Raw genomic sequence first — 16073 nt, 5'->3', positions numbered from 1 at the left:
TTAATGGTTATAGAACCACTCAGGTTATTTACTTCATCTGGATTGAGTTTTGGCGGTTTGTGGTTTTTGAGGGAAGTCTATTATAATTATCCATGTGTTTGCTCACCATGTTCATTCTTCCTGTTATTCCAAGATTCCTTCTTTTATTGTTTCCTTTTTGTCCAGAGAATTCCCTTTAACCATCCTTTTAGGGTAGATGTGCTCGTGACAAATTCTTTTAGCTTTTCTTTTTCTGAGAATGTCTTGATTTCCTCTTCATTCCTAAAGGACATTAGCCCTGGATATAGGATTCTGGGCTGATAGTTCTTTCCTTTCAGCATATAAAAAATATTGTGCCACTTCCTTTGATAAGAAATCTGTCATTCTATTTTTCCCTGATAGGTAAAGTGCCATTTCTCTTGTTGCTTTCAAGCCTTTACTATTTAGTTTCTTGAAGTGTGTCTAAGATGTGGCTTGGTGTAGACTTCTTTTTCCTGGGTGTTTATCTTGTTTGGGTTTAGCTCAGTCTCTTCAGTCTGTACGTTGCCAAATTTGGGAACTTTTCAGCCATTATTTCTTTGAGCAGTTTTTTAGCCCTACCCTCTTTTTACTCTGCTTTTGGGTTTCCTAGGACATAATTGTTAGGTATTTTGTTATCGTCCCACAGGTCCCTAAGGGCATGTTCATTTTTTTTTTCAGTCTACTTTCTCTGCCATTCAGATTGGGTCATTTTCATTGTTCTCATTTCCAGCTCAATGATTTTTTCCTCTGCCTTTCCTTTCTGCTGTTGAGCTCATCCACCAAATTAATTGTAGTTATTGCATTTTTCAGTTCTAAAACTCCATTTGGTTCTTCTCTATATGTTCTACTTCTTTGCTGAGATTTTCAATTTTTCATTTGTTTCAAGTGCATTTGTAATTGTTTGTTGAAGTCTTAGTTTATATCAGCTGCTTTAAAACCTTTATCAAATAATTCATTCTAACATCTTGATTGCCTCAGTGTTGGCATCAATTAATTGTCCCTTTTCATTCAGGTGGAGATTTTCCTGGTCCTTGGCATGAGAAGTGATTTTTGTTATCCAAACCTGGATATTCCAAGTATTATGAGATTCTGGGTCTCATCTATACTTTCTGTTTTCACTGCCTTTGTATAATACCATTTCAGCAGGGGAAGGGAAGACACATGCCTTGTTACTGCCAGTGGGGGAAGAAGTCCAGGTTCCCCATTCCACCTCCATGATACTCAAAGTGAGGGGGGACTCCTCATTACTGGTGGGTAGAGGTGGAAGTCCCCCTCACTTTGAATATCTTTTATTAAGTCTCCCCCACCAGTGGCTGGAAGGGATAGGAATGGCTCATTACTACTCAAATGGCCTCTACTGACATCATTGGGGTGGCTTCCTTATCTGTGGTGACAGTCCAGGCTCCCCATCTGGCCTTTGATAGTATATGTGGGGGTGGGGACCGGAGTTTTTGCTGTAGAGTATGGCAATGACTGTCTAAAGTGTTCTCCTCCTAGGCTGCCCTTTCCTGATGTTTGAGCCAAAAAGAACAGGCTTTTGTCAGGGCTGTTTGTGTTTGTGCCCAGTGGCATTTCCAGCTTGTCAGCTTCTTCAGTTTCAAGTCTGGGATACATGAAGCAAAAGGAAACCCAAGGAACTCATTACTGTGTCAGTCCTTGGATGCCCAGGTCCCTAGCTGGTTTGCCTTATTCTCTTTCTGAGTCTTATATACTTATGTCTTTTCTGCATAAAATGCTCAGGAATTTTAAATGTACTTAGTGGGAAGAACTGGAAAAAGTACTTCAACTCAGTCTTCCCAGAAGCAAAAGATCTATTATTTCTTTTCAAGTCTTCTGTTATGGAGAATTCCAAACCAACACAGACACTGAGAACTGTACAATGAATCCCTGTGCATCTATCAGCTTTTTTCAACAACTACTAACTCTCTGCCAACCTTGTTTCACATGTGTGCATTCTCTTCCTGTGTTATTTTGACACAAATCCTTGTCCTCATCTAGGAGGTCTCTCCAGGAAAAGTCCAGCCATTGTTAATATAATAACAGTTTGCACAACATCAATGTAACCTGGCAGCCAAGGAGAGAGGACTGGAATGTGCATGCATGAACAATGATGACTTCACTGTACTAGTCAGTGGGGGTGGTAGACACCATTGAGTGAGCGTGTGTACTGTATGGCTGTCGCATTCAAAATGACTGAGTGAGTAGAACAATAAGTCTGTAATAAATTTTGCATTAAGCTTGAACATTCCTCCATGGAAACTATTCAGATGATTCAGAAGGCCACAGCTATGGGCTACTGGTGATTGGCAGCATTATCATGACAACATGCCCTCTCATGCATCATGTCTCACGTGGAGTTTTTTGGCAAAACATCAAATCACCCAGGTGACTCAGCCCCACTACAGCCCAGATTTGGCACCCTATGATTTCTGGTTTTTCCCAAAACTAAAATCACCTTTGAATGGGAAGAGATTTCAGACCGTTGATGAAATTCAGAAAAGTACGATGTGGCAGCTAATGGTAATTGGGAGAACTGTGTGAGGTCCCAAGGTCCCTACTCTGAAGGGGACTGAGGCGTCACTGTCCTATGTACAATGTTTCTTGTATCTTATATCTTCTTCAGTAAATGTCTCTATTTTTCATATTACATGACTGGATACCTTCTGGACAGTCCTCATCTTTCACCCATAAGCCTTCACTATGTATCTCTAAAAGATATTTTTAGAATATACACATCAAAAAATATCCCATCAAAAAATTAATTAAAAATCTTTAATATGACTAAATATTCAGTCAGCATTCAAAGTTCTAATCATCTTAAAATATCATTAATAACTTTTAACAGTCAGTTGAAATAGAATCCACATAAGGTTCATATATTATAATTGGTTGCTAAGTCTCCTAAGCCACATTAAATCTCTAAGTTTCTCTCCATCTCTTCTTTTCCTGGTCATCAGTCTATTAAAAACACTAGGTCATTTGTTACTACACTCTGGATTCATATTAGTTTTCCAATAAATAATTTAGTTTAAGAAAGTTGTTGGTAGATTATTATGTAATAAGATAATATTCACACATTGATAGGTAAGAAATCCAAATGGAAGAAAACACATAGTTGGAATTCATTTCCAACTATAAACAGAATAGAACAGAACACAACAAAAAGGCTGGAAAGGAATACCTCAGAATTAAGGAATGGGTGGGATTGGCAAGAGGGAAGTAAGCACTGGGTTTTTATTTTCTACATTTTTCTTTTGCTTCAAATTTACAGAGTGATCACATCATTTAACAAGTTTAAACATGCACTTAATACATTCATAAATACCCACTCCATATGACTCCAACAGTCCAAGAGAAAGAACTAACTCTAGCTTATCTAAGACTCTGGTTAACCATGGTTGGCTAGGAGGCTGAACCACACCCCACACTCTGTAAACGCCCTGGGAACCACGCTCACCGAGCAGACAACTGTTCTCCATGGTTACTCAGAACGAAGAGGGTTTAAGTCTCGCTGTGCAGTGAATGCTTCACACAGAACATGGGCTTCTGTTCAATTCACAGATGTATGCTTTCAGCCTGCCCAAACCAAGAAGGAAGCCCACCACAAAGACCCGTCTGTAGCTACAAGTTTGCCTTAGTCCACTGGACTAAGCAAGTCAGGGCTCAGTGAATAGATAACCAGCAAGGGGAAACCAGCTCGTAACTAACTGCAATCTAGTCAATACCCAGTAGAGAATACAAAACAAACCCATCGACCCTTTAGAAACTGGAAGCTGAAACCTTCTCTATTCCTTGGTTTAGGTGGCAGAAACGAAGCTATGTGGCCACACAGGAAAGATTGCAAACTGTTCCTGACCTTAGTCTCACCTTGGGACAAGCACTATCTTAATTAAGCCCCATCCACCCACCCACTGGGCCTCATGTGTGACCCTATTGCTTAAAATGACCATATTTGGTTTTCCTACTTAAAAAGAAAAATCGGTTAAACATAGAATTACCATGTAATCTAGCAATTACACCTCTAGGCATTAGCCAAAAAACTGAGAGCAGCAACTGAACATACTTGGTAACCCATGCTCACAGCGTGTTATTAACAATAACTAAAAGGTGGAAACATCCCAAATGTCCATTGATAGAAGAGTAGAAAAATAAAATGTAGTATATACAAACTGAGTATTATCCAGCTTTAAAAAGCAATGGAATTCTGATATATGCAACAACATAGATAAACCTTAAAAACATGATAAGGAAGCTGGACACAAAGGGACAAATACCAGATAATTACATTTATATGAGATACCTGGAACAGGCAAATTCAGAGACAAAAAAGTAGACTGGTAGTTGCCAGGGGCTGAGGGGACGGGGGAATGGAGAATATTATTTAATGTGTACTGAGTTTCAGTTTGAAAGAGCAAGAGTTCTGGAGGTAAATATGGTGATGGCTACACAACCCAATGAATGTACTTAACGTCACTGAATGGTACACTTAAAAATGGTTAGATGAGTCCTGGCTGGTGTGGCTCAGTGGACTGAGTGCTGGCCTTTGAAGCAAAAGGTCCCCAGGTGGATTCCCAGTCAGGGCACACGCCTAGGTTGCAGGCCAGGTCTCCAGTAGGGATGTGTGAGAGGCAACCATACATTAATGTTTCTCTTCCTCTCTTTCTCCCTCCCTTCCCCTCTCTCTTAAGATATATAAACAAAATCTTTTTAAAACAATGGTTAGTTAGTGAATGTTATGTATATTTAACCACAAAAATGCAAAGAATACATACATATGGATATATGCACACCCATATTTATATATATAAATATATATCCATGCATCTTTTTTAAAGATTTATTTATTTATTTTTAGAGACGGAAGGGAGGGAGAAAGAGAGAGAGAGAAACATCAATGTGTGGTTGTTGGGGGCCGTGGCATGCAACCCAGGCATGTGCCCTGGCTGGGAATTGAACCTGTGACACTTTGGTTTGCAGCCCGCGGTCAATCCACTGAGCTACGCCAGCCAGGGCCATTTTTTTATTTTAATTGTTGTTCAAGTACAGTTTCTTGTCTTTTACTCCCAGCCCAGCCCACCCCCAAAATCCACACATTTTTAAAAGGTGTTTGCTCCCCAGCTATAACACAAAGGGGCAGATGAAGGAAATGGCAATACTAGCCACATTCCTGAACTATATAGTTAAGTTGTCATTTTTTAGAAAATAGAAATAAAAGAAAACCATTTCACATTAACAATGAGGAAACTGGACAGCTAATGATAAGATTATTGCAAACAAGCATTTTTTGCCTTGACTACATTCAATCCATTTAACCAGTTTTGTTGACAACATATTTATTTGGCTGTTTGAGCTTTTTTGCCACTTAGAAAGCATAACCTTTAAAATCAAAGATTCCCATTCCAGCCACCACCTTTGGTACAGCTTTCAGAAAGCACTCTCAGAGCAAGCATGCACATGCTGACCTTAGAGTGACTGTACCTGGAGAGGCCTCCAAACAATGTCCTAGTCCCTACATAACACGAAAGATTGCAGAGGCCCCACCTCACTGCCAAAGGGACCCCAAATACATGTTGGTTTGTTCCAGAGTAATCAGACTGCCTTCTAGTCTAAATTACACTGAAAAGACAGGTGAGAAGGGTGTTGAGAACAACACATGGTCAGCACCACTACCCCCACTATAGGTCATCTTTAGACTAAGCTCACTACAAATACAGTCACGCTATCTTCAAAGGGAATGAGTATATGAGGCAACCCGTAAGAAAAGTGCTCTGGACTCTTCAGGAAGTCAGGTCATTAAAAAAAAAAACTTGGGAAAATTATTCTAGATTAAAAGAGTCTAAAGACAACAAACAAATGTAGCACAGTAAATCATAATCAGATCTTGGTTTGTAAAATAAAAAAAACTAGGGAAGAATTTTAGGACAAATTTGAAAACAAAAGTGGACATTAGCTTATATGCAATTGTAAATTTTTCTTAAGTGTGATGGTGAACACTGTGGTTACTTAAAAGGATGTTCTGCTGATGCACTGCTGATGTGTTCAAGTATGAAATGTCACCACATCTGAAATTTATTTTCAAATAATTCCAACAACCCACACATGTATGTACACACAGGTGACACACAAAGGGCAGGAGGAAATTATTACATTAGGATGGTAAGAACTGTTGATTCTAGGAGAGACTATACAAGTTATTTTGTGTGTCTAAATATTTTCCCAATGGTCATTATGAAGATTAAGAAATACAATGCACTCCTACAGAAAATGGAGTAAGTTATACCTCGCTCTGCTGATCTTTATCAGAAATCATACTGGGCTAAAATATAATTGTTCTCCTTTTAAAAAATTAGTGTGCTTAATAACTACGTATGGGGCAAGGTGGGTACTTGAGATATCAGGGGACCACTCTGTAAAGTACGTGATTATCCAGCACTGTGATGTACACCTGAAACCAATGCACAGGACTATTAAATGTGAACAGAAATGGAAAACAAGCTAACTCACAAAAAAACTACTGTGCTTAAAGTCAGGTGCCAACCAGAACACCTAATGCCTCAAAACGCCTTCAGCCCAACAAAAAGTTCTGAGTAGAACACTCCCAGCGGCTGCATAAACAGGATGTCTTAGCAAGGAAGTGTCTGCCAGGGGTTATCAATAGCTCCCACCCCATCTGGAAACCTGAGCAGCTTTAGCACAACCAAAGGAAAAATGAATCATCAGCCAGAAGACACAGGCTCCTGTCTGCCACCTTCCTGCCCCCAGGGGACCATGCCTCTGATTCCTGCTCTGAAAAATGGGAACAACAGTCCTTTCTTCACCCCAGGGTCAGTGCACTAAAATCAACAGACTGCCATGTTAAATCAGCAGTGTTTCTCAAAGCCTAGATTCACAAGGCAGAAAAAGGTGGTCATAAACAAAAGGAGCTTAAGGTTAAAAAACAAAAACAAACCACGCCGACAAAGGAAGTGTCCAGTGTCTTCCAGGATTTAGCCTGCACATTCTTGATTATAAGAACCCTCCTCCTGAAGCCAATCATACTCTGTAAGACCAGAGGACAATCTTCGAATCCAACACGACCAATGCTTACCTTTGCCATAGGCCCTGGCTTTCTTGGGATTGAGTTTGGGTTTAAGAGGAGCCCCTGGCTTGAGCTTGGCTTTGGGGAACTGGGACAGGTAAGTCATCACCGAGTGCTCATCCACATCCGGGTGAATAATCTCTTCAGGAGTGATGACCTAGAAAAACGACACAGTAAGTGAATACCAGAACACATCACTTTCCAATTACTACCGAATGCACAGGACTATGAGGCTTTTTGCAAAAGCCTCATAAACACTACAAATAATAAAAAATTGAGTCCGTTTCTCAACTAAGTGAAATTACATTAAGGTGACATGCCAAGATCAGTGTTTTGTAACCTTTTAGAAGTGTCACCATTCCCTCTGGAAGCTGAGGACCCTCTCCAGACGATTCTGGATGTCATTTCCAGAGGTACATGCTTCCCCGCCACCTCTGAAAATAACCCATTCACCCCCCTGATCAAAATTCCCAGGGGGATAAGCTATGTCACGTGAGGAGGATGAAGAAAAAACTGCGTGTGAGATTAGAGCATGTTACCAAAAAAAAAAAAAACCCACATAAACTGGCCTTTTTCCTTTGCTCATCTACCCATTGTCTGCATCTCTGCTAACTCAGCTACTAACAAAAAAAATAAAGTAAAAACAACAAACAAGAAGACAATACAGTGACATATTTAATATGAGGTCTTACAGACTGAGTCTTTGTGCCCTCCCACAGTTAACAGGCTGAAGCCCTCAACTCCAATGCCTCGGTGTTCGAAGGTGGGGCCTTTGGGACGTGAGCAGGTACAGAGGAGGTCGTGAGGGTGGAGCCCCCAGGAAAGGATTAGTGTCCTTAAGAAGGGTAAGAAAGACCAGAAGGTACATTTGCCCACCCACCCTTTCTCTCTCTCTCTCCCACTCTCTCCCGCTCTCTCCCTCCCCCTCCCTCCCTCTCTCTCTCTCTCTCTCTCTCTCTCTCTCTCTCTCTCACCAGGAGGAGGGCCCTCACCAAAACCTCAATCTGCTCACACCTTAGTCTTGAACTTCCAGCTCCCAGAATTGAGAAGTAAATGTCTATTGTTTAAGCTGCCCAATCTATGGTATTTGTTTTGGCAGCTGGGGCTAAGCTAAGATAGATCTCTGTGTTAGGAGCCATTAAAAACATGGGGAGGTGATAAATTTCTACAGATATTCATCTTAGGAGCAAGAATATTAGTCATTATTTATAACCCATGCTGGACAGGCAGCCTCACTGAGGGCATCATAGCTTCAGTTCTACCACCTGACCTGGCCCTAAGGAGCACAATAAATCCTCCTGCCCCAATAGAAGGTAAGCCACTGAAAGGAACACGAGACTCTGTCTCATGGCCCAGGTTAACCAAATGCAGATGAACGACATATGCACCCAGCTTCCCTCATCCCATGGTAACACACACATACCCAACAACCCATTCTGATGATTAGCCTGCATATTTGGGTTTGTACAATATGTCCCATAATATGGAGGAATACGGTGATCTGGCATTCCTTCTGGCAGTTCCTTCATCAACTTTACAGTGCCAACATCACATGAACGTCAGAAGGAGATGGTTTTAGGTTTAGGAGATGAAAAACATACCACACCACTTCCTGAGGATGGAAAAGCCAAGAAATGGGTCATGAAGCAGGGCCATGGTGCCAAAGCCAAACCAAAGAAACACAGTCAAGTTTTTCTACCTGCCAAGGGATCCTGTTACAAAGTGCACTAAGCACCAACTTAGACCTTAATGAAGCCTGTGGCAAAGTCACCCATCCCACGCACTGGCTACCCACAAGTTTTCTTGACGTGGGAATCATGGTGGCCAACTGTCACGGGGAAGCTTTTTAGACTCCTTGGAAGGGCTACTAGAAATGGTATCTAAGGCTTATCATAATTTCCAGGTTCTCTTGTAATATTTCTGTGATAGGATTATGGTCAATACAAATTCTTCCCCAATTTTCATTAATTGTAGGTTATCTTGATGTAAATTTTTTTAAAAAGTTCTAAGTGTGGACGAGAGGGACCATATACCAAACCTGACAAGCTCAGGGGAGGCTTATGTGGTAATCACTTAGGATGGTCTGAAATAAAAAAAAAAGTTCTAACTAAAAGCAGGTCAAGGTGAGCAGTCATTGCCCTGGGCTAGAATCTTCCCTGACAAAAATCAATCTTTACCTTAATTGAACCTGTCCATTGTCTTTTTGCATCTGTGATAACACATTTTTGAAATGTCAAAGAAACTTCCCTTTTTCCAAACCCCTGAGGCACAACCACTGCAGGAGAGCAAGACCACAAACCAACCCCCTTAGCGCTGTTGATCCTGTGTTGGTTGTTGATCCTATGTTGGTTGTTGACCGTTAACGACCCTGCGCCCATCTATATAAAAGAAGTATGTGTCCACCATTTCACCTTTTCACCCAAGGTTTCCCCACTCTGCTTTCTCCCGCCTCCCTAGTCTATCACCAATGGATTTTATGTAACCCTCCATGCCTCCTCTTTTGATTATAATGTAAAAAATAAGGCGCAAAACTGCCATTTTCAGAGCATTTCCTCAATTCGTTGAGGTGTTGCTTCTAGGCAATTGTCGTCAGTTGGCTCAAATAAACTCACAAATTCTCTCGGGTTTGAATGTTTCTTACGTTGACATAAGTCTTGTGATTTTTTCCCTAATATATTATAGTTCAAAAAATTTTAATAGGCTAAAAAGTAGTTAAATATTGGTAACTTCTTACGGCCCAATCTAATATCATTAGGGTTCTCATTTGCAGTTTGGTGTCCAAAAATAGCCTTTCAAATTTCTGGAGCAGAAATACTAGAAAATTTGCCACATGTGACAAAGAGCAAAGATTTTTGGATGATCTATGAGCACCTAAGTCAATGAGAACCTATTATTATGGGTGAACTCAGGAAAGTGGGAACATGCCCCTTTGAAGGCTAATGCCAAAGGGGGTCAGATGTCCTGCCCAACCCAGAGGCACCCACACGGCTGCAGAGCAAGCTGGAGGGCAGAAACGCCCTGCGGGATGGGCACGCCGGATGAGTACCTGTGGGACTCCCAGCCAGTCATCTGCCTGCTGCATGGCTTCTCGTGCATTGTCCACAGGCTTCCGAGGGTCCCAGGATTCCCAGTCTGGGCACAGACCTATTAACAAAACCCAAAAGATGCTGTTAGCATTAGCCACTGAAGAGATTTTTGGAATTTACGGTGGTGCAAAAGCAGTCCGCATTCAGTAGAAACCGTACTCGGTTTTGAATTTTGATCTTATCCCAGGCTGGTGATATACAGCACAGTACCTTTGTGATGGCTGGACAGTGACAGCGAGACGATTTTGCCCAGCCCTAGGGTAAGTGCTCTGAACACGTTTAAAGTACGATACGTTAGTATATTAAATGCATTTTTGAGTTACAATATTTTCAACTTAAAATGGGTTTATTGAGACATAACCCTATACTAAGTCAATGAGCATCTGTATATATATTACAGAAAAAAGTATCACGGATATGAGCATGCAGAGGTGGCATTATTCTGCCTTGGCTGAGATGTCTCCTTCAGGATGTTATCTTCTTGCATTAAAATGGGGGTTAGCCACTCCTTAATGGTGTGAAATAAACAAATGAATGAATGAACAAAGCCTATAAAACCACTTGTGCCTTGTGCCTTTTTGCAGGAGCCATTTTTTGACCTTCCACACTTACACTTTTGTACCCTGGCCACCAGATGTGTAGGGTTGACATCAGATGGATATCCTACAATTTAACTCAGATCTGACACTATCTACTGGAGACAGCATCAGATCCCAAAAGTTAAGAGCTCAGTCCCGCAAGACTGCACCCCTCCCTCCACTTCAGACACCAATCATAAGTCCAGGTTGATACCTGGGCTTCTGACTGACCAGGTACAAACCCACAACTCCTTCCTCAGGTTTAATCATTTACTGGAGGGGCTTGCAGAACTCAGGAAAACAGTTTAGTCACTAGATTACCAGTTTATCATAGAAAGATACAATACAATTCAGGAATAGCAAGGCGGAAGAGATGCACAGGGCAAGGTAGGAGACAGAGTGAGGAGCTCCCCTGCCCTCTCTTGAGGGTACCACACTCTCAGGACCTCCATGAAGTCACCAATCTGGAAACTCCCTAGACCCCACAGCTCAGGGATTTCTGTGGGAACTTTATTACACAAGTGGGATTGATTAAACCACTGGCCAGTAGGGGTTATCTCAACTTTAGAGCTGAAAGTTCCAATCCCCCAATTGGTGGCTTCCCCTCACAGCCAGCCCCCACCCTCACAAACAGAAGCTCGGGTGTGGGCAGAAGACACCAATTGTCAAGGCTCTTGTCACTTAGGAAATTCCAAGAATTTTAGGAGCTTAGTGCCAGGAAAGAGGTCAAAGAACAAAAATATAGTTCTAATTTAAGTCTCAATATTGATGCAGAGAGATCTGATCAGATCACTTAGCAGGGTTAGGGAGGAGGTTGCTCGAGGCAAGGATAAAAAGTTTAGGACAGGACTGGCTGAGAAGCTGAACACCTCTGGAACCATGAGCCAGAGGATTTAAACCAGGGGTGTCACACTCCTTTTCACCAGGGGCTACATTAGCCTCACAGTTGCCTTCAAAGGGCTGAAATAATTTTAGGACTGTATAAATGTAACTACTCCTTAACCGTTACAGAATTGAAATTACACTCGGCCCTTTGTAGGTAACTGCAAGGCTGATGTGGCCCCCGGTGAAAGGAGCATGACACCAGTGATTTAAACGCAGGGAAGGCAGAGATGGGCTCTCTTTCTCTTCCTTGAGGATACCTGATCGTCATTCTGTAGCTGCTTGCATTTCCCAAAGGACAGTATTTTAAATGGAAGAAGGAACTCTGGGTGCAGCCTAAAATTGGCCTGGCCTGGCAGAGGGTGGCAGGGTTATTCTCTGGGTGTTCTAGAAGGGAAGAACTCTGAGGCAGAAGCCTGCCATTCTTCCATAATTATGTAACTTTTGTATCTTATGTTGTCTTAGTTTTTAAACCAACCTTACAGAAATAAGGTAATTAAAAACTAACAGGGGGACCCTGGTTGGTATGGCTCAGTGGATTCAGCACCAGCCTGCAAACCAAAGGGTCACTGGTTTGGTTCCCAGTCAGGGCACATGTCTGGGTTGCAGGCCAGGTCCCCACTTGAGGGCAAGGGAGAGGCAACCAATTGATGCCTCCCTCGTACATCAATGTTGTTCTTCTTCTCTTTCTCCTTTCCTTCCCCTCTGTCAAAAAATAAATAAATAAATAAACCTTTTTTTAAAAAAAAAAAAGCTAACAGGGGAAATAATAGAGGAAGAAGAGTTAAAGATTTGAGCTTAATTGATAGGCTTAAGTGATTAAAGCCCAAACTCAAGAGTTAAAAGATTTTAGCCTTAGTTGATAGGCTTAAGTGAGCAATGCCTGTGGAAAGCTGTCATTCTAAAATTGTGTAGCTTTTTTTTAAAAAAAGATTTTATTTTATTTATTTTAGAGAGAGGGGAAGGGAGGGAGAAAGAGAGGGAGAGAAACAACAGTGTTTCCTCCAACGTGTGGCTGCCTCTTGCACACCCCCCCAACTAGAGACCTAGCCCACAACCCAGGCGTGTGCCCTGCCTGGGACTCAAACTGGAGACCCTTTGGTTCGCAGGCCAGCACTCAATCCACTGAGCCACCCCAGCCAAGGCTAAAATTGTGTGGCTTTTGAGCAGAGACTCCTTTCCTTTTTCACCAAACCTCTGCCTCTGAAATTTTGCCTAGAAGGTGGCAGCGGGCAGCAGGACCTCATTTGCCGTGTGGTAACAATATCACAGTCCCATTCCTGGATATATCTAAAAAGGCTGAGCTAGCATCCTGCAAAATTAAAAAAATCCACTTGCTCAAAGGCCAAAGCTAAAATTATCTTAACATCCTATGTAAGCACAAGAAGTACCAGAGTAAAAATCCCCAGGTTTAAACTGGAAAGAGGTATCCTAAAATGTGTCTCTGGATGTAAGCATGGCAGAGGGGACTGGGAAATGAAGCACTGCTGAGCTCAGAGCTACTTCTGGATGCCGCCAGCCTACATACAGGCTCTCGAGGAGGAATGAGGCTTCGAGTCGGTCCTCCTCCTCCCCTACCCAACTGACACCAGATGATTCTGCTTGAGCATGCTGGGAACCACTAGCTTATTAAATATTAATGTGCCCAACACATACATAGCACTCAGTAAGTGGAAAATATGATTATTAGAGCTTTTTATTGAAAACAATTTTGGGAGGTACAGATAAACACAGGCTCTGGTTTTTCTATTGAGTGTGTCCCAGCAAACTCTACCCATCAATCTAATCCCTCTAGGAGGATAATCACTGCTTTGGGGCACACTCAGCCCCTCTGAAAAGTGCAGAAAAGGCTCCAAGTGGATCCTGACCAAGCCCTACTTCACAGCAGCACAAGAGTAAAGGGCAAAGAAAGCCATATATAGTCAAGCCAGTGGTCGATAAAAATGGGTACTTTCCACTCGATGAAAGTTTTTAGGTTTTCATGCCAAGCCACTTAACAGGGCCACATGTTTTTGCCAAAGGCTATGGGAAACTAGGCACCAACTGTGGGAAGAAGCAGGACTTTGGGGTCTAGAAGCTAACCCCAAGGCCTGCCCCAGCATTAAAGCCTTCATTGGGAGTTCAGATAAATAACTGAAATCAATGCTCAAACAGGTCAGTGGAAACACCTTTAAGACCTGCCAATGGAAAAGTAAATGGAGACATTTTTAGGTCCTTTCACTATCTTGCAATGAGCTAAAACCAGGAGAAGTACACCAATCACAGCAAACCTAGCTTTCCCAGTGAAAACCAAGGCCTTTAGGTTCCACATACCCCCATCCCAAAAAGATAGCTTAGGCGGCCATGGGTACTTACCTGGAGCACAGCTGTCCACCAGGGCACCCAGTGCTTTGCCATCTTGCCAGTTCTGGTTAAAGTTGGTGATGGGCAGATAGGGGATCTTGTTCTGGATCCATCCCAGCAGCCTCTGCTTTGGCGTCTGCTTCTTGGCATCATCATCCCCTTCATCCTCCCACACGGGCATGGAGATCGAATAATGCAGGATCAGTGTCCATACCAGGCCCAGGATGAGCTTCAGGTTCCCATCCACAATGGCTTTGCTATCTGGGGAGAGAGGCACAGGCTTGGTCATTCTTCTAGGCTGCATGAGAGTGACGCATGCTCATTATGAAGAAGTAAACGAAGTCCTCATCTCTTAGAGGACCACACTGAACTATCTAAGAGTGAAAGACGCAATGCTGGAATCTGCGTCAAACTGCTTGAGGACAGGAATCAGTAAATTCCCAAATGTTGTAAACTGGTGGCACTGGTACATGGGAATGCATTATACTATCATTTCCACTTTTGTGTGTGTTCGAAATTTTCAAAATAAAAACCTTTTTAAAATTTAAGTGTTCTGTATTCCCTTTCAGGGAAAGACCCTTCACCCCATCCTCCTGCAGGACAAACCCTGACTCATCATTCAATGGCCATCAGTTCTGATGGTTGGTGGCCCTTCACTTGCGAGAGACAAGAACCACTCACTCCTCAGCCTGCCCTGTCCCACTCATGACTGTGAGCACCTGCTGGGGAGAAAATGAACCTTTTTCATTTTGGAGCTCCCTCTCCTGTCCCATCCTCCTCCCTACCCACCAGAAGCCACCTGAACGTTGGTTAAACATACCAAATTGAACTTAAAATGAAACCCAACTACAACCACACAAAAAATATACTCACATGCTGATAAGGAGTAAATGGCATGCCACTCAAAGCTGAAAGGATGGTTTGTTTTTTCTAATTAACCTGTATACTGTTATGTCCTCTTACAAGAAAAGACCCTCTTAAAAGGCTGCACCCCAAACCACAGAAGCCAAAGGTAATTTCATGGCTGCAGATTCAGTCATAATAAAACTTGATCATGTAAAACTGGATGAGTAAAGCCTATCATGAACTGGTTAGTAACACCAATTAAAGTCGAGCAATCCTCATTCAAAATTATGGTGCCCCATGTTATTCTATGTAATAAATTGTGTAAATAATAGCTCTATACAGATCTGTGTACATTAACCCATGAGCCCAATGACAAATCAAAATGAAGGACCCCTTGTCCAAAAAGCATTGAGAACTTCTAGACAGCACCAGCAGCGCATTAAGGCAAGCATGGAGCCCTGTATGAAGCCAGCTCTGCTTCTGAGGTCCTATGGTCAATAAAGCCACGATAATCTGCATGAAACTGTGCAGGACTCTAGTATCCCAGGAATTCATCCCACCAGACCATACATTTCTCCAGGAGGCAGTCCTTGGCCATGACTGAATTTTTTAGATTACATGTCCTATTATGAGGCTGTCTTTGAAGTGCTACCAACTGATCCTAGGAAAGTCCAGGTCATACATTTTTTTCGTGCCAGTTTTCTTTATTCAAGCCAGAGGGAGAAGAGCAGGAGTGGGGTGGAGGGTGTGTGTGCTTATCGATGTTATGGTAACAGGGGTGTCCACGTGGGGTCTGGAATTGCACTAGGCAGGCAGCGAACAGGCCAAAGTCTCATCCAGACACAGGCCTCAATCTGCAAAGCTCAAACTTCCCTGAGTTGTGTGTTAAATGTTTTCCAAATACAAACTTGCAGTTTTCTTTCATAAAGCAAAACACAAAGCCTGTTAGCTCTATCTTTACCCAGCTTATAACATGCTGGTCTAAAGGAATGAGACATGAATCTTTTTCAAAAAGATTCTGGGGGAAATATGACCCAGAAAAAGTCTGAGCCAAATTTATGAAAAATACAATGCCCAGAACTTCTGTTTCCAATGAATTCAAGGTGGGTGTCCAAACAGGAAAGCCCCCATTAAGGTCTCACTGGGATAAATGATACTCTCGCTCTGCTATTCTAAGAAGCTGGAGGGACGGCAATCCTCATTCCAAAAATGATTTTGACAGGGAAAAAGGTTCAATGCTTCACCGAACTCTTGGAACAA

The 16073-nt window shown here is 42.3% G+C and overlaps 1 protein-coding gene across 4 annotated transcripts in view; it reads right to left on the bottom strand.

Annotated features, from left to right (window-relative positions):
- FLNB (filamin B) overlaps positions 1-16073 on the bottom strand; it is a 140672-nt gene that overhangs the window by 74294 nt on the left and 50305 nt on the right. For all 4 annotated transcript variants that reach the window (XM_045832522.1, XM_045832524.1, XM_045832521.1 and 1 more), the window contains exons 2-4: positions 13980-14228; positions 10125-10222; positions 7088-7235 (exon numbers count right to left, since the gene is read on the bottom strand). In XM_045832522.1, coding sequence (XP_045688478.1) covers positions 7088-7235; positions 10125-10222; positions 13980-14228 — 495 coding nt within the window. The remainder of the gene's footprint in view (positions 1-7087; positions 7236-10124; positions 10223-13979; positions 14229-16073) is intronic.

The sequence above is a fragment of the Phyllostomus hastatus genome, unplaced genomic scaffold, assembly GCF_019186645.2.
Source record: "Phyllostomus hastatus isolate PE091 unplaced genomic scaffold, TTU_PhHast_1.1 phas_contig_16, whole genome shotgun sequence".
In the NCBI taxonomy this organism is placed as follows: Eukaryota; Metazoa; Chordata; class Mammalia; order Chiroptera; family Phyllostomidae; genus Phyllostomus; species Phyllostomus hastatus.
This window is presented reverse-complemented; position numbering and strand designations above follow the sequence as displayed.